At 47.0% G+C, this 17,546-nt stretch overlaps 1 protein-coding gene across 3 annotated transcripts in view; it reads left to right on the forward strand.

Moving 5' to 3' along the window:
• ACLY (ATP citrate lyase) overlaps positions 1-16,787 on the forward strand; it is a 27,213-nt gene extending 10,426 nt beyond the window's left edge. Inside the window, exons 6-29 of one of the 3 annotated variants that reach the window (XM_039697171.1) lie at positions 868-947; positions 1,395-1,525; positions 3,184-3,302; positions 3,785-3,921; positions 4,316-4,377; positions 4,549-4,666; positions 5,348-5,502; positions 6,290-6,380; positions 6,795-6,824; positions 8,481-8,622; positions 10,439-10,607; positions 10,961-11,065; positions 11,290-11,486; positions 11,641-11,722; positions 12,067-12,177; positions 12,697-12,824; positions 13,017-13,110; positions 13,353-13,507; positions 13,865-14,015; positions 14,519-14,662; positions 14,836-14,949; positions 15,430-15,512; positions 15,730-15,806; positions 15,965-16,059. In XM_039697171.1, the coding sequence (XP_039553105.1) occupies positions 868-947; positions 1,395-1,525; positions 3,184-3,302; positions 3,785-3,921; positions 4,316-4,377; positions 4,549-4,666; positions 5,348-5,502; positions 6,290-6,380; positions 6,795-6,824; positions 8,481-8,622; positions 10,439-10,607; positions 10,961-11,065; positions 11,290-11,486; positions 11,641-11,722; positions 12,067-12,177; positions 12,697-12,824; positions 13,017-13,110; positions 13,353-13,507; positions 13,865-14,015; positions 14,519-14,662; positions 14,836-14,949; positions 15,430-15,512; positions 15,730-15,806; positions 15,965-16,059 (2,770 nt within the window). Of the gene's footprint in view, positions 1-867; positions 948-1,394; positions 1,526-3,183; positions 3,303-3,784; positions 3,922-4,315; positions 4,378-4,548; positions 4,667-5,347; positions 5,503-6,289; positions 6,381-6,794; positions 6,825-8,480; positions 8,623-10,438; positions 10,608-10,960; positions 11,066-11,289; positions 11,487-11,640; positions 11,723-12,066; positions 12,178-12,696; positions 12,825-13,016; positions 13,111-13,352; positions 13,508-13,864; positions 14,016-14,518; positions 14,663-14,835; positions 14,950-15,429; positions 15,513-15,729; positions 15,807-15,964 lie in introns of all 3 variants that reach the window. The other 2 variants (XM_039697170.1, XM_039697172.1) reach the window with 2 other exon arrangements.
• Positions 16,788-17,546: the final 759 nt, after the last annotated feature.

A 17,546-nucleotide genomic window follows, 5' to 3' on the forward strand; every position in this document is an offset into this window, starting at 1 on the left:
CAGTGCCACATCCCTCTGTTTTCTTAACCCTGAAGCTCACTCTCCTGCCCTTCTTGCTGGTCTCCAGAATATGCCATGCATCCTGAATCCAAGCTCTCTGACCTTATCTCAGCTGCCTGTAAAACCCAAAAATAAGGTTTCCTAGTGCTGAGCCTTTACTTGGCAACTTGTCAGCCTGCTTAGGTCTCAACCTGAGACTGGAGGCATGTGCTGAATTCTGATCCTTTGTGCCAGCACACAAGTTTCTTTTGTTTATTGAACTGGTGATGAGATGTGGCTCTGACTGCTAATTCCGAACTTCCCTGTCCCTTGCTCTGGCCTGATCTCCAAAGTTATTCTCCTGTTCTTCCTTCTGCAGCCTTATCTGTGGATCTCAAGGCTTCTGCATCTCCCTCAATTAGATGCCCATATCTAGTTAGCCTAATATGAGTCATGGTTTTTCCAAACATAGCTTAATCCTTGCTGACATTGTGCAGTTCTGAAGGGTGAAGGAGCCTGTCACTCCACCAGTTCACTGCAGCCTCCTGCCCATCACAGCTGAGGCAGCTCAGATCTGACAAAGATGGCTATCAGCAGGGAGGCAAAGATGTGTTTCTGTCTTGTAGGGAGATAAATCAGACTGCACAGTTCTGACAGTTGTGAGCAACTGTGTCCTCAGTAGAGTTTGGTGGAGGGTAATTAAGATGAGTCATCAAGGTCTTCCTTCCCTTGAGTCATCCATCGCCCAGGCTTCATCCAGAGAAGATGAATGAGAATGAAAGAAATTGATGCCAAGTAGATTTGCAGATTGCCACTAATACCAATGAACAGAGAATGCTGTACTTAGATTTGGCTGCTTTCATTAATTTGTGTTAATTTTTTTTACAGCGTCTTGGCCAGCTTCATCTGTGGCCTGTTCAACCTTTATGAAGATCTGTATTTTACGTACCTTGAGATCAATCCATTAGGTAATGAATATTTTGGGAAGCAGAACTTTCTGTTCTGAATTACTGAAATGTGTTCTTGATCCTTCCTTTGCTTCTGTAATTCACAACAGCAGCAGGTGCCATGTGCAGGAGTATGGATATGGCAGTGATCTGTCTTTGAGCTGTTCATTCAGTGAATTAAAAATGAGGAAATGAAAAATTCCCTTGAATGGAATGTTAGGGCAGAGCTGAAGAATATAAAAATTGCACTGTAGAACAAAATATCCCCTGAGACAGAGCCTGGACCATGGCCACAGTTACTGGTTAATTCCTCAGGGGACTTGCTGGGGCTGGTTGATACTGCCCAGTGCCAGGGAAGCAGCAGTCACCCAGCTTTTGCAATGACGCCTGTGTGGTACCAGCTGTTGGAGTAAATCTGTGATGTGTCTCTGTCCAACCCAGAGCTAATTGTGATGTTTTTCCCTGCAGTGGTGACTAAGGATGGTGTTTACATCCTTGATCTGGCTGCGAAGATTGACGCCACAGCTGACTACATCTGCAAAGTGAAGTGGGGGGATGTGGAGTTCCCCCCTCCTTTTGGCAGGGAAGCTTATCCTGAGGCAAGTGACAGCTGGAATTCCTTCACTGGCTCCTGAATTTTTCATTGCTTGTATGCCATGTATCACTGAAGGGGTATCAGGGACCGACAAAGGTGATACAGAGACTCCATCATCAGGAGGCATAGAAAGGCACTTTGTTATTAGAAATCCACAGTTCTTGTAGAAACAATGGTGGATCTAAGACCTGACTGCCCTTTAGGAGTCTTCTCTCACTTATTGGTCAAGAAGGGACAACGCCTTGTAAACATCTTTGACAAATAGAGATTGCCTGCCAGGTGCAGAGGTTGAGATAATAATTGTTTTAATTCTTTCTCTGAGCTTTCTCACAGCTTCCCAGGAAAACCTGGGAAAGAGCTATGTCTCTCTCTGTTCAGAGGATGTGTGATTACCATATCCATGCTGTTGCTGTTTCCAGTGGTTTTGTTGCTGTGTCTCAAGTCCCTTGGCAGTGCTGTCCATGGGTAGCTGTAGTCCTAGGACTGCTCACAATCACACTCTGAACTGCAGTTGCTTCCCAGCTCTGTTTGGTCAGTTCTTTAATTCAGAATTGACCTTTTTTTTTAATGGAGGCTGATATTTAACTTTTGTCAGCTGCGTGCCAGAGCTCTGTGCCTGTGCAGAGCCTCCTCTTGTGCTTCCTGCCCACGCTGCTCCCCTCAGCATCACTATTTTTCTCTTGGAGCAGTGGTTACTGTGGGAGCTGACATTCCCTCAGTGTTTCAGTGATGGTTCTGAGAACAGAGCAGCAGCTGTGTGCTCATGCTGCATCCAAGGGTGAATCCAGAAAAGATAGTCACCATTTCTGAAACTTAGAAGTAAGAAGATGTTAATACACCTGTTTTTCCAAAAAGTGAGGACAGTTTACAATGAGCATTTACCATAAAGCTGGCAGTGCCTGTTCCCTCTCCAAATTCCCTGGCTCTGTACTGCTGGATGCACAAGGACTGCTGCAGACAGGTCCCAGCAGCTTCAGAGGCTGTTGGAAGTAGAGCTCTCTCCTTAATTATTCTGTTACTTATTTCAGGGGTCTGTTCTTTTCTCTCCAAAAAGATTTCTGTCCTGACTTTTTCATTTTAATGATTATAATTATGCTTCAGTTGGAAGGTTTTTGTACTGTGGCCAGAAAATCCATTTAGCTGTTCCTTTCCATGTAGCTTGCTGGATGCCAACACTCAACTCAGTTTGCTCTTAAAAGGATTAGTTCAGTTTTTGTCTCTGAATCATCCCTCTCTGAGTCCCTGGGAAGGTTGTTATGGCAGAGTCTTTGCTGGGAATGTTAATGAACTCTGATGAAGTGCTGCTCAGCAGCCTGGCACACTGGGCTGCAGGGGCACCACGTTGAGCCAAATTAAAGCTCTCAGTGATTATGTTCCTGGCTCCAGCACAGCCAGAGTGGTCACCATGGGTGAGATGATTTTTAGATTTCCTTAGGTCTCAGTCTCGGACAAGGCCAGAACAGAGTTGACAGTTCTGTTCAGATTTTGTGCCTGTTGTGTGATGGAGGAATGGATGGAGCTGTCCCTGACAAATGCTGGGTTTGTAGCTCTGCTGTCCCTGAGGTGTGATTACTCTGTGTGTCCACACGCACCCAGCACTGTGAACCTTTGGGATGGAAAAGGGTACAGGGGGAAGCTGAGGTTGTGCTGCTCTCTCTGCAGGAAGCCTACATTGCTGACCTGGATGCCAAGAGTGGGGCCAGCCTGAAGCTCACAATCCTGAACCCCAAAGGCAGGATCTGGACCATGGTGGCTGGTGGTGGTGCTTCAGTGGTGTACAGGTAATAGAAGTGAGGATTTCAAGTGCTGGGAGAACATAATTGCTGCAGCCTCTGGAAAGTAGAGTCTCCTAAAGCCATTTTTCCTGCACTGTGACTGTTTGGGATCTCTTCAGAGTGAAGATGCTGTGCAGATATTTCACCAGGCTATGGAAAATAGTGTCAGCTATGGAATTTAATATGGAAGGGTTAGGGCTAGATACAATTTCTTGCAGAGAGACAGTTCCTTTCTGACTTACAAAGAAACAAGCTGGTTGGAGGGTGTTGAGGGTAATATGATTTTTGTAGTGGCCCCTGAGTTTGCTTCTGGGGGGCATGACAAGGTTAATCGTGGCTGGCACCAAGATGAGAGCAGTTGTTTTTAGCAGACAACACTGTCCCTCTGTTAAGAATCCCACTTGCCCAGGGATTTGAAATACTTTAGGAACTTTATAGTGACTCAAATGATACCTAATCTCATCAATAACTGCTTTTTGTGTTGTTAGTGACACCATCTGTGACCTGGGGGGTGTGAATGAACTGGCCAACTACGGGGAGTACTCAGGAGCCCCGAGTGAGCAGCAGACCTATGACTATGCTAAAACTATCCTGTCCCTCATGACCCGAGAGAAACACCCAGAAGGTAAGGGAGATGCTCAATTCCAAAGCTGTGAACCTGTCTGGCAGAAAAACCTGGATAAATCTGGGCTGTTACTATGCTTAGCCTTCCCTGGCAGAGCTTCCAATGTACTTCTGCCTTCTGAACTAATCAGGGCTGGATTTCTGTCAGCTCTTGCTTCAAAGAGAAGACTTGTGGTTTTTCATGGGGCCTGAGAGATCCTTATCAAACATTCTTGCTTGGTACAAAGCTCTTATCTTGCAGGCTCTACTAAACTTAGCTGCTTTAGGGTTTTTTTTTCTGCTAAATACAGCTGGTTACTCTGCAGCTTTGTTTCACTTTATGTCCTTAACTGCTTCCTGATCTAGGAGTACTCTGCTCTTGAAATGGCTTTACTTACCTGTGTTTCTTCCCTCAGGGAAGATCCTGATTATCGGAGGCAGCATTGCAAACTTCACCAATGTAGCAGCCACCTTTAAAGTAAGTGACCAGCCTCAAACACCAGCAAACACACAGCTGTCAGCCCCCAGCCCTTCTTCCCAGTTCCATCTTCGGCTGAGGCTCATAGTCCATCTCTTCCAGGAGTTTGAGATGATGGGACAGGGCAAATGTCTGGCTGCCTGGCTCATCTGTCCTGTGTGTTTCTTTTAGGGCATTGTGAGAGCAATTAAGGATTACCAAGGCCCTCTGAAGGAGCACGAGGTGAGGATCTTTGTACGAAGAGGAGGCCCGAACTACCAGGAAGGGTTACGTGTCATGGGAGAAGTTGGTAAGGACCAAGCTCATCCTTAAGTTTTGTTCTTGCATCTTGTTTCTTCCACTGCCTTTCTGTGGGGGTTTCAGTCGTTGGTTTCTCTGGGTCTGGATTAAAGGCACTTGAGATAGTAATTCATGTTCAGACTCAAGTGTTTATTATTTCTTATCAGTAAAACAGTCTCCCTACTGTGAGTTCAGCTTTTCATTAGAAGGCACAAAATGGCCAACATCTCTTGTTACAAGGTCTTTTAAGACTAAACTATCCAATTAAGAACTGACACTTAGATTGTTTTCTCTTTTAACCCAATAACTGATCCCACAGAGCCCATAATGCAGACTTCTGTGCCCAGTTACAAAATGCCACCCAAACCCATGAAGAAGGAAGAAGCAGCATGAAGAAGAAACCCAGGATGACACTCTGTGTCCTCCATCTTGCTTTCATCCACATCATACCAAAAATCCCAAAACCTCAATTTCTCACCAAGTGATACACCTACACTACTTTCCATAATCTATTTCACATTTTTGTGGATTCTAGTTTATCTTGAAGTCTAGGAAACTTTCTAAATGCATGAGAGTCAAAGTCAGGACACCCCAGAGCAGACAGAGAAATATTCCCTGGGTGCCCTGGCCTTCCACAGCTTTCTGCTGAGCTTCCCCCGAGTGAGTCTACTGCTCTTGTGTACTTGCACAGGGAAGACCACGGGGATCCCCATCCACGTGTTTGGCACGGAGACCCACATGACAGCCATCGTGGGCATGGCGCTGGGGCACCGGCCCATCCCCAACCAGCCGCCCGCCGCAGCCCACACCGCCAACTTCCTCCTCAACGCCAGCGGCAGCCCCTCGGTGAGTGAGCCCCCCTGAAAGGGGACAGGGTGGGGAGCCCTGGGGGCAGCTGCCTGGAAAGGCATTTTGGCCACTGGTGTATTTGTAGGAAGCTTTAGGGAAACAAACGTGGCTGTGCTGGTGCTGTTTATCCAGAGAGGACACCCGTCTCACTCGTGCACAAAATGTGGCCTCTCAAAGCTGCCAGGGTGACTGTTGAACCTGCTGGGGTCATTCAGTTTTTCAGTTGCTTGACTGAAAACTCGTTTTCTTTGGTTTTATTTGTGGTAGACCAGTATTGTATTTGCAGGGTGCTCCGTGGCAGGAAGGAACAATGAATCTGACTCCATGTTCTCAGAAGGCTAATTTATTATTTTATGATACTATAATTTATTAAAGAACACTAAACTATACTATACTAAAAAATACAGAAAGGATACTTACAGAAGGCTAAAAAGATAATAATGAAAACTTGACTCCTTCCAGAGTCCTGACACACTTGGCACTAATTGGCCAATGAGTGAAAACAACTCACAGCAGAAACCAATGAAACAATCACCTGTGGGTAAACCAGCTCCAAACACATTCCAAAGGAGCAAAACACAGGAGAAGCAAATCAGATAATTATGGTTTTCCTTTTTCTTTGAGGCTTTGCAGCTTCCCAGGAGAAAAGTCCTGGGTGAAGGGATTTTTCAGAAAATATGAATGCCACAGACTAGTGTAGCCAAAGTGAGGCCACCTCCTCCTCTGTGCTCCAGGCCGTACCTGGAGCACTGTCTCTCACTGACTTGGCTTCTGAATCTTTCAGACTCCTGCTACGAGCAGAACTGCCTCCTTCTCCGAGTCCAAACCAGATGGCATTGCTCCAGCTAAGAAGGCAAAACCAACAGCACCTCTTGGTAAGTGCAGCCCTGGGAGTGCTGCTGGCAATGCTCTGCTGTTCCCAAAGGCAGGATGGGCAGGAGACAAATGCTTTTTTTTTCCCCTGGCTATAAAAGGAAGCAGTTTTGTGGTACCTGGCTATCTTTCTCTTGAGTGTAGTTAAGTGGTTTAGCAACTTCACTTGTGCCATGAGCTCATACACACAGCAAGTCAGAGTTGCCCTGATCTGGGATGTTCAGGAACAGCACAACGAGAGGAAGTACAGTGAGAGGAATCCAGTCTGCTTTTTTTTAACAAGAGCAAACCCAAAAGCCCTGAGTGCTGTGGAGAGGAGAGCAGGGCTGCTGCAGCACCTGCCTGGGTGCCTGGCCAGCAGGCTGGCAGCAGGCAGCTCTGTCATGCCACTGCATGAGTGATTCTCTCTTCAACAGATTCAGTCCCAGCCTCGAGATCTGGTTCAGGTAGGACCTGTGTGACCTGCTGAATGTGCCTGGCCTCACTGGCAGCTGACTTTTTTTAGTTCTTTGTTTTGTTGCTGTTTTATCTCTCCAAAAGTTTGCTGTGTTGTCTAGTCCTTCCCTCCTGCCCAGCATTTTTAGCTGTCACCATCTTCTCATCTGTTTTTTCAAGTGCAGATCACACATGCCTCTGCACAAATATTTCCTATTTCTGGGGGAGAGAGGGCCAGGTCTCAAACTTCGTTTTTTCTTCCCTCCCCCCACACAACCACCACAGAGAACAGCCTGAGGCACGGAGTGAAAAGCTCTGTTGTCTTTGCTTTCCAAAAGGAGGAGTGACCAATAACTGGTATCTTATTTCAAAGGGAAATAAAGTGGTGCAGGGGCACTGGTTATCAGGTTTGGAAAGTACAGAAAAGTCACAAATTAACTAAATGTTGCCTTAACAGTCCAGCAAACCATTAAAGCTTGTGCTCAGTGAAGTTATTTTATAGGGACTTTAAAACTCTGTTGGGCTCTGTGCTGTGTGAGAATAAACTGCTGAACTGGAGGCAAAGCAGAGCTCAAGTTACCTCCCTTATCATGAGGAGGGACAGTAGAAGGGGAATTCTTGGATTGTTGCTCTCAGACAAACATCATTGCCTCTCTGCATCTGCATTTTGGTGTTCCTGGGAACACTCCTGGTACCCCCTTGCAGGAATCTGCCAGATAAACAGAATTTTCAGTTTCCTAATAGCAAGTCATGTTGCAGTGAATCCGAGCTGTGAGTGTGTAGGGCTGGAGAGCAAGGACTGATTTTTTGTTGAAGCCAGAGGAACAGTGTCCTGTTTAATCTCTAATGCTGTTTACCTTTGATCCAAATCCAGGAAGAACTCAGCAGTAGCCCAAGCTGGCATCAGCAGGTGGATCAGCTCTGATTTTTTACAAGTTTTAAAATTAATTCTGCCTGCAGTCAGAAGGCGAGACTCATTGTGGTGCTGTGACAAGTGGTTTAAATAGACTTTAAGCCAACAGTCCATCCTCACTGGCTGAGCTGTTGCTTTTCCTGTGACTCTGGCCCCTGAAGCCAGGTTTTGGGCCATATATAAATTCTTGGAGCCATGAAGTTTGTATTGGATTCTGATCATTAAAAAAAAAAAAAAGAAAAGAAAACCCAAGTATGTTGAGCTCCTTTTATTTTCTTTGTGCCCCCATTTCCTGCCCTTTATGTTTTTAAAGTTTTCCATCATTCTGCTGTGGTGCCCTGACCAGCCTCTCATGGTTCACCCAGACTGTGAGCTATCTGCAAATAAATACATGAAATTCAAAGTTCTCTTCGGCTTTGCCTAAGAAAACTGGGAGAAATATGAAAGGCTCATGAGAGGAGAGGCAGTTTTTAATTCTCTCTCAGACCAGCTGTCTCCTGTGGTTCACTTGCCCATTTAGTGAACCCCAAAACCTGGCTGTTGTGTTCAGAATCCAAGGAAGGGATTGCTAATTCATCTACAGTTTCTTAATTTGCACAGTGTGGCTCCTCCATCCTGCAAACTGCAGTTCAGTTTGGAGGAGGGGGAATACACCCACCCAGGAGCCTTTCAGCAGCCATTTGGCGAAGGTGCAGTTTGTGTTTGCTCAGGTTTGAAGCTGGATTGTTGTTTTTTTCCCCTTCTTTCTGAGCAGGTAAAGCCACAACCCTGTTCAGCCGCCACACCAAGGCCATCGTGTGGGGGATGCAGACCCGGGCTGTCCAAGGAATGCTGGACTTTGATTATATTTGCTCCCGGGACGAGCCCTCAGTGGCTGCCATGGTTTATCCCTTCACGTGAGTAGCCTGTGACTGTGTCACTTTTCCATTTCCTTCCAGCTCTTCTGTGACCTTCCTCTTCTCTCAGTGTCTGTGGTTCTTTAGTGGGGCTCTGCCCTGGTCTCTGTCCCTGCTGGAACACCTTCTCCTCTGCTCCCTTCCACCCCTGGGTTGGCTTTGTAGGCTGCTTTCTTCAACCATTGATTTTGGGCTGTGCTGTTGAAACAGCTTAGTGTTCACCACAGAATTGAAGTTCCACTTTTTATAAGATATCCAAATTCTGTTCTTCACTTAGTGTGTAAGGCAGGTTTGGCTACCTGGGCTTTCTTTCCAGCCCCCTGGCTCAGCAAAGGCAGGCAGGCTGTGTAAGGCTTGTCTAAGACACCTTGATTTGTGCCTGTGCTTGTCTAAGACACCTTGATTTGTGCTAGCAAAGGCAGGCAGGCTGTGTAAGGCTTCTTCCACTCACCTGCTCTTGGCTGTGTGCTTGTCTAAGACACCTTGATTTGTGCCTGCAGCAGCAGGAATTACCCCTCCAAATATTTTCTGGAATCATAGCAGCTCTGCTGACAAACCAAAGCAGGTATGCAACCAAACAAAATTTTTAAAAAAATAAAATCTTGTTCATATTCTTTCCAATAGCAGCAGGGATTTCTTAGCAGGCAGGAAGCCTGTGGATCCTTTGGTGGAATAGAGAGTTCCCCTGTGGTGTTTACCCTCTTTTACCCATCCCTACAGGGATGAGAAGGGCTGTTGGGTGTGCATGAGCTGTTTTATTGTACCTCCTCAGTGTGGGGGTCTCCCTTCAAGCAGGGAGAAGGAAAACAGCAGCTGTTGCTTCCAGTACAGTGAGGTGGGAGCCCAGGGCCAGGCAGGAGCTCTGGTTCATTCCTGTGGCATTTACAGACATCCTGGAGAGCTGATGTCTAATCAGCCTCTGTCCTGCAGAGAATTTCTCCTCTTGACAATTAAGACCTTGTACTGTTATTCTGCAGCTCTGATGGTAATTGCAGCTCTGTAATGACTTCTCAGCAAGTGCAAACCTCAGGGTACTGAGTGCAGGCACACCCATGTCCATAGGTGAGTGGCAGCCTCTGGCAGTGCTGCACTTGATTAAGGAGGAAAAAGCAATAGGGATTGAAGTTAAAGGCTACCTGTAATTATCTGATTCTGCTTGACCTTTTGGAGGGAGCCAGGCTGGCAAAACCTGGAATGTTCTGTCAGGAATGTACTGGTATGGGAGCACAGCCAGTATCCACACACTCAAATGCCTGCCCAGAGTTCACTGCAGTTCCACTCAGAGCATCTACTGTGTATAAATACCAACAGTGAAACCTTCCCAGGTGCTTCCCCTCCAGTGCCTGTGGGATGGACAGAACCCCCCTGTAGCAGGATTGGGAAGTTGAGGCCCTCCCACTGCAGTCCTGGCTGTTCACTACAGCTACTGGTTTGCTGTTCCCTCAGTCCAGTGTTAGCACCAGCCCAGTGACACAGCTTTGCCTCTCATTCATTACTCTTTCTGTGCCTCATTCTGTCTTCCAGCTTGGAGTAGAGTTAAGGCTCTGGTAACTTCACTGTGGGAGAGCTTATTCATCTTGCTGGATGCCTCTGTCCCCATTAGCCCGTCTCCTTCCATATGCTGCTCTGTCCTATTCTCTGAAGAACCTTCTGCTGTCATATGGTCCCTCCCCAGACATGCTCACGTGCTCGTGAGTGTCTCAGTCAGCTCAGGGACTGAGAATGGGGTTTGTAAACTCCTCTGTCTGCATGCACTGTGTCCCTTTGCCTTTCCAGCAGCCTTCAGGTCAGGGCTTTCTCTTCTTCTCTCCCACAGCGGTGACCACAGGCAGAAGTTCTACTGGGGCCACAAAGAAATCCTGATCCCAGTCTACAAGAACATGTCAGATGCCATGAGGAAGCACCCAGAGGTGGATGTTCTCATCAACTTTGCATCCCTGCGCTCTGCCTACGACAGCACTGTTGAAACCATGAATTACCCTCAGGTGAGTGCAGGATCCAGAAGAAGCCCAAATGAAGAAGGAAGACCCTGTCAGCATGGTACTGGAGTTTCTTAAACCATAATGGCATTAGCAAATTGTCTAGGTTTTCTGACTTAGCAGATAACCCCCAGTTCTAACCCTTTACAGAATGTAAGGAGGATACTGAGGGTCCCTGGCAAATCCTAATGCTGGACTTGCAATTTAAGAGGATCTTGGTGCCTTTTGGGTTAGCAGTAACTACTTCAGGCTGACTATAATAGAGTGCACAGAGTGACCTCCCAAGCATGATCTCTCGGGGGCCTGATAAGAGGCAGCTCTGTGGGGTACCAGTGGTTTTCTTTCTCTTTTTTTGGCAGATCCGCACCATTGCCATTATTGCCGAGGGCATTCCGGAGGCCCTGACACGCAAACTCATCAAGACAGCTGATAAAAAGGGAGTCACCATCATTGGGCCTGCAACTGTAAGTACTGATGGCCACCTGCTCTTGTCTTTTTAACCTTCAGATCAGCTTTCTGCAATGGATGAAGTGCATCCTACAATCCCCTTCGTCTTTGCTCACAGGAAGTGCATGCCAGTATCTCACCTTAAAGTATTTGCCATCCTCCCTTCTCTATGGAAACGCTGCCTTACACAAATGTTCCTCGGTTTCATGATTTTAAAGGGCTTTACACCTTTTTCTTATAGGTTGGTGGGATCAAGCCAGGTTGCTTTAAGATAGGCAACACAGGAGGTATGCTGGATAACATCTTGGCATCGAAGCTGTACCGCCCTGGCAGCGTGGCCTACGTGTCCCGCTCCGGAGGGATGTCCAACGAGCTCAACAACATCATCTCCAGGACCACTGATGGGGTCTACGAGGGGGTGGCCATTGGAGGAGACAGGTATGAGTTGGCACCTTCAGCAGACAATGGTTTTTAAGTTGGTCAGCAGAGGAATTGTTGGTAATTTGGAGAAGGAAGAGCAGGTTGGGTGTTAGTTTTTCTTTCAGAAAAGTATATTAAATAAATTTCTACTATTTCTCCTGATTGCACACAGATATCCTGGTTCAACTTTTATGGATCATGTCTTGCGTTATCAGGATACTCCAGGAGTGAAGATGATTGTAGTACTGGGGGAGGTGAGTGAGACCACTTAACTCTCTGAGAAATAACTGTGTGTGGCTTTTGTTTTGGGAGCATCTGACCTGGTTTCAAGGATGCTAAATAGCAGCTTCTACTGTTCTTGTATATTCCTAATTTTATTTCTTGCTGCTTTCGTCAAAAGAAATTGAATGTATTCCACAGGCAAGCATAGTTTTCCCTATTAAAAAAAAAAGAAAAAGATAAATCAGGAGGTTTGTTCTGACACCTCAGCCATTATTCTGTGGAAAAAAAGAGAAAATACTCCCAGCAATGCTTCTTTGTATGTCTTGGAACTGCTTTTGTCAAAAGTGCAGCTGTAACCATCTCTCTCTCCCTGCAGATTGGGGGCACAGAAGAGTACAAGATCTGCAAGGGTGTTAAAGAGGGCCGGATCACCAAGCCAGTGGTGTGCTGGTGCATTGGCACCTGTGCCACCATGTTCTCCTCAGAGGTATGTGTAAAAATGGGGCAAATGCATAAAATAGGAGTATATCCACAACAGGAAGGAAAACACAACTTCACTGATTGTACCTAAACCTCCCAGAACGGGCAGTAGTAACTTCAATGTGTAAAAGTTCATAAATACAAATGATAAAGATATCTTGTGCTTCTACAGTTCTGTCACAGGAAATTTCCAGGGGATTCTGCTTACTTGTGAAGGGAGCCCAAAGATGCCAGGGAAATTGCAATAGCTGCCTGTTTCTGCAGTGGGGATGGCAGAGATCTCTGTTAAGCATCAACATTTCTGAAGCGGGGCAGTTTTAGGAGGCAGAAAGTGAATGAGCCTGGAGGGATTCCAGATCAGAACATCCCCGTGATTGCCCTGTTGGCTCTGGCTGCAGCCAGGAGTTTTGGTAGCCCACAGGAGACAGATGTGCAGCCACTGGTGTTCCCAGCCAGGGCTCTGTTCTGCTGCACTCTCTGCAAGTAACAATCTGTATTTCTTAGTGCTCTCTTTTCCTGTTTGTAGGTGCAGTTTGGCCATGCTGGAGCTTGTGCCAACCAGGCCTCTGAAACTGCTGTAGCAAAGAACAAAGCCTTAAAGGAAGCTGGAGTGTTTGTTCCCCGGAGTTTCGATGAGCTGGGAGAGCTCATCCAGTAAGTCACACTCACAGGGCACCTTCAGCAGTGAACAGAAGCTGTCAGGACACTGATCCTGGCCTGATAGAGAATATATTTCTGCTTAAGGAAAGCAGATTCTGTTTATTGTGGGGTTTTAAAGTCTAGGTTAGATCACCTCTCTTGGATCTCTTAGAAGGACCAAAGTTACTGAATGGATTCTCTCCCTAGGTCTGTGTACCAGGATCTTGTGGCCAAAAGAGTGATTGAACCAGCTGAGGAAGTGCCTCCTCCAACTGTGCCAATGGATTACTCCTGGGCAAGGGTGAGCTGTGCTGGTTCAGCTGCTTTTGGGTTTCTTGCAGTCAGACAGGGCATTGGCTGTGGTTCTGGATGCCACGTTGGGGCTGCACCTTGTGCTTTGTAGCGTTACTTGTGCTGGTTCTGGGCTGTGGAAGCTGCTCTGAGGGCAAACCTGAAGCATGGCTGTTTGCCTGCTCTGCCTTGTGCTGCCCCTCTCTGCTGGTGTGGGGTGTTTAACATCCTGTTTTTACTCTGCAATTCCAGGAGCTGGGGCTGATTCGCAAACCGGCTTCCTTCATGACCAGCATCTGTGACGAGCGAGGACAGGAGCTGATCTATGCTGGGATGCCCATCACTGAGGTCTTCAAAGAGGAGATGGGAATTGGAGGGGTTCTAGGCCTGCTCTGGTTTCAGAGGAGGTGAGGCAGTTCTTGTGAAAGCTTGCAGATTCTTTGGGGTTTTTCTTGTTTCTTAATAGACTTTTAAGCAAAAAAAACAAGTAACTCCAGGATTCCTTTGTGAGGGCAGATTGACTGGAATGCCATCTCTGTGTTTCCTCCATGACACTATATCAGCATTTTGAGTTGCATACAGTGTGTTTTAATCTCAGGATGAAGTTTTCCATGAGTCTTGTGGTGCATTGAGGAAACTTCTGTATTCTAGCCCTGATTCACACTCTGTGACTACTTGTGTCACCTCAGCTCTGATGAGGCTGGGGACTTTACAAACATTTGCATTTGTGTTCTGTCCCTGACTGCTGTGGTGTCTGTGCCCAGGTTACCCAGGTATGCCTGCCAGTTCATTGAGATGTGCCTGATGGTGACAGCAGACCACGGGCCAGCTGTGTCTGGAGCCCACAACACTATTGTCTGTGCCAGGGCTGGCAAAGATCTGGTTTCAAGCCTCACTTCAGGCCTTCTTACTATTGTGAGTACCTGATATTCAGGAGGTTTAGCTTTGTTGCTCATTACTCTTCTAGGTTTTATTACTGCTAATTTTTGGATTGGCTGCAGAGTCACAGACTGGTGGTGTCTGTCCACTCGCACTTTGAATTTCAACTCTAATAGTTTGGTTTTGGTTTCAAATCTCATCCATTTTTTCAGTCAGCCAGACTAGTTTGTTTCCTTTGAGTCTAGAAATATTTCATAGTAGCCAGATTTCTGTCAGTGTTGACTGTGGTTGCCTGAACTCTGACAAGAGTTACTAAAACAGACACTGGATTGCATTTTCCCCCACATTGTCTCTAGCAGAGATGCACTGGCTCCAAATTGGCATTCATGTGAGAGATAAGCAAATGCTTTCTCTCAGGTGCTTGCCCAACTCTAATGTCATGAATGCCAGAGACCAGGAGGGTGGATGGGGGAGATAATCTTGGGTTTGTATCTAAATTGTCGAGTCCTTTGATGTAATTGCCTTTGTTCTGCACCCAGGGTGACCGGTTTGGGGGAGCACTTGATGCTGCAGCCAAAATGTTCAGCAAAGCTTTTGACAGTGGGATTATCCCCATGGAATTTGTGAATAAGATGAAGAAAGAAGGGAAGCTGATCATGGGCATTGGACACCGAGTGAAATCAGTAAGAAAACTGCTTTAGGACAGACTGGAGGGATTTTTAGGGATGGGTGGGGGAAGAGCAAAAACAAAGGGAAGAAAATCAGCAAGTTTCAGAATTGACCAAATTCTCCCAAATCTACAAAGAGTATCAGTAGGAGGCAACATCACTGACTGTAATGTGCTCTGAACTTGCAGATAAACAACCCTGACATGAGAGTTCAGATTCTCAAGGACTACGTGAAGCAGCACTTCCCAGCCACTCCGCTGCTGGACTACGCGCTTGAAGTAGAAAAAATCACAACTTCCAAGGTGAGGGGTGCCAGCTCTGAACTGCTCTGGGCACTGCTTCTCATGGCAGGGAAAGTGACTGGGCCTTAGCTGTATTTTCAGCTCAGTGCTTTAAAATTGTTGCTGGGGATTGTGTCTGGGGTGGAGTTGAAGCCAAGTACAGCTGCAGTTTGGGAAGGCTGAAGGCATTTGGCTACCAGGAAATGCTGAACAAGCCAAACCATCCTCTGTGTGGCCACTGTCCACACTGGCACTGCTGGGTGTAAATCCCAGGCTGTTGGCACATGTGCTGGCCCTTGGCAGGGAACCTCTGGGGGCTGAGCCATGGGACCCCTTGTTTTGGGTTGATTTTCCAGCATTCCCATTGAGTGTAGCCCTTGCTCAGGCTGCTGGGCTGGTGTGTCCCCAGCTACAGGCAGCCTCAAATCAGCAGTGGAAGGTGCCATGTGAACACCATTTGCACTGTTGACATATTTGTTGGGGTGTTTTTATTTCCTGCAGAAACCAAACCTTATCCTGAACGTAGATGGCTTCATTGGAGTGGCCTTTGTTGACGTGCTCAGGAATTGTGGCTCCTTCACACGGTGAGTGAGGGGAAGCTGTTCCTGGATCATGGTCCTGTGAAGCTGCACTGCCAGCTCCTGAGGGGCAGAATTCCATGACATGGGAAGGAAACAGCCTGGCTTGGCTTTTGGGGGCAGAAAGCTGCCAGAGGAATTTGTGTGGCTTCTGACACTAGAGCAGGTGGCAGCCCATCTGAGATTGATTACCAGGAGCCATTTATTTTCCTCTGTTTTGCAGGGAAGAAGCAGATGAATATATTGATATAGGAGCTCTCAATGGCATCTTTGTACTGGGCAGGAGTATGGGATTCATTGGTGAGTTTGCCTTGTCCTCCCTGCCCCTTCGCTCCTCCTGGGGCTGCCCTGCCTCAGGAGCACCAGACAAACCTGAAACCCAGCGGGATTCAGAAATCCAGCTCAAGGCAGAGACTAAAAGGGATGGGAATTTGTAACACACACCACTGTCCTTTCAGGACACTACCTGGACCAGAAGAGATTGAAGCAGGGTCTGTACCGTCACCCCTGGGATGACATCTCCTACGTCCTGCCCGAGCACATGACCATGTGAGGAGCTGCTGTTGCCTTGGAGTGCTCCAGGACAGAAGCCTGGCCAGGGGACAGCCACAGTGGGACTGTCATGTATAAAGATGATTATTGGGACAGAGGTGTCGAGCTGCCTGGTCAAACTGTGCAAAGCGACTGTTTTATAAGGATAGAAACTTACTCTAATAAAACCAAAACTTGTGCTATTCCCTCTGTTACCTGCTGTATTTAATACCGTCTCTCACACTTTTATTTTTTTTTTTCTATTCTCATTTCATTTTTGTTTCCAGAAGTGATTTAGGGTTTGGGGGGTAGAGTTTGGCTCATAGGTATGCCTTACTGAATTCTGGTAACAAGCTGTACCTTTCCCATGAGGGGAACGTGCCTGTCATTCCCATAAGCCATCACTTTGGATTTTTTTTTTGTCGTCTCTTGTTTTTCAATTTGTTTACCATGGTCTTATCCTTGATCTGACTGTACCTGAATCCTGGGACCAGTGCTAAAGTATAACCAATGTTACTCAAGCTGGTGTAGTAATTTAAAGTGTAAAGTTGTAACATACTGCTGTGAAAACTGTGAAATCCCTGTACTCCAGTGTCTGTATTTATGCAAACCTCTCCTTTCCTCTGACTGCTGCTCTGTGCACTGTCACTCATGTAATCTGCAGCTGCAAAAATATCTCAGTAATAATTTCAGTGTCCTCCTTGTCTGTGTACTGTAACCAAACGCAAATAAATACACATTACTAATTTATTCTTTTTCCATTTGTGACTTCTGTGAGTTGTCCCTGAACAGTGTCTAAGGGATGTGTGACAAGTTGTCATTTAACAAAATAACCTTCAAAGCAATTACTCCTCAGGGTCTGTTTCAGGTGATTAAAAACTACATATAGGTTTCAGCTTGCCTGTTTCAGAGTAGGTCAAAAAGATAAAAAAGGAGTTGAGAATAAACAAGGACACAAGCTAGATATGATAGCATTATACAAGAGTTAGAGAACTGCACTGTGTGTATAGCAAACATGAAATAACCACCTATACACCTCATTGTGTTGTAATTAAAAACCCAATGTACCATGGAGTGCGAGAATTACTAATTGCCCAGGTGCAGGGAGGGCGTGGGGAAGAAGAAAATGATGAGGATTGCCTGAGACTCTGAGTGGAAAGGGCCTGGCTCTGGTCGGTGTCATCGAGACCACCGGGGCCCCCCACAATGGAGAGCCGGGGGGACCCGAGGGGTCCGGGGTGAGGGCATGGAGAGCCGGGGGATCCCGGCCTGAGGGAACCAGGGATACGGGGAAGTCCCGAGGGGTCCGGGGTGAGGGGACGCGGTGTCACGGGGGCTTTAAGCTGTGGGGATGGGGGTCCGGGGGCGTCCCGGTGGCTCCGGGCTGAGGGAACAGGGTATCCGGGGGGTCCCGGTCTCAGGGGACGGGGGATACAGGGAAGCCCTGAGGGGTCTGGGGTGAGGGGACGTGGTGTCCCGGGGGCTGCAGGCTGTGGGAATGGGGATCCG

This window comes from Passer montanus, unplaced genomic scaffold (assembly GCF_014805655.1).
Source record: "Passer montanus isolate IOZ18808 unplaced genomic scaffold, ASM1480565v1 scaffold117, whole genome shotgun sequence".
In the NCBI taxonomy this organism is placed as follows: domain Eukaryota; kingdom Metazoa; phylum Chordata; class Aves; order Passeriformes; family Passeridae; genus Passer; species Passer montanus.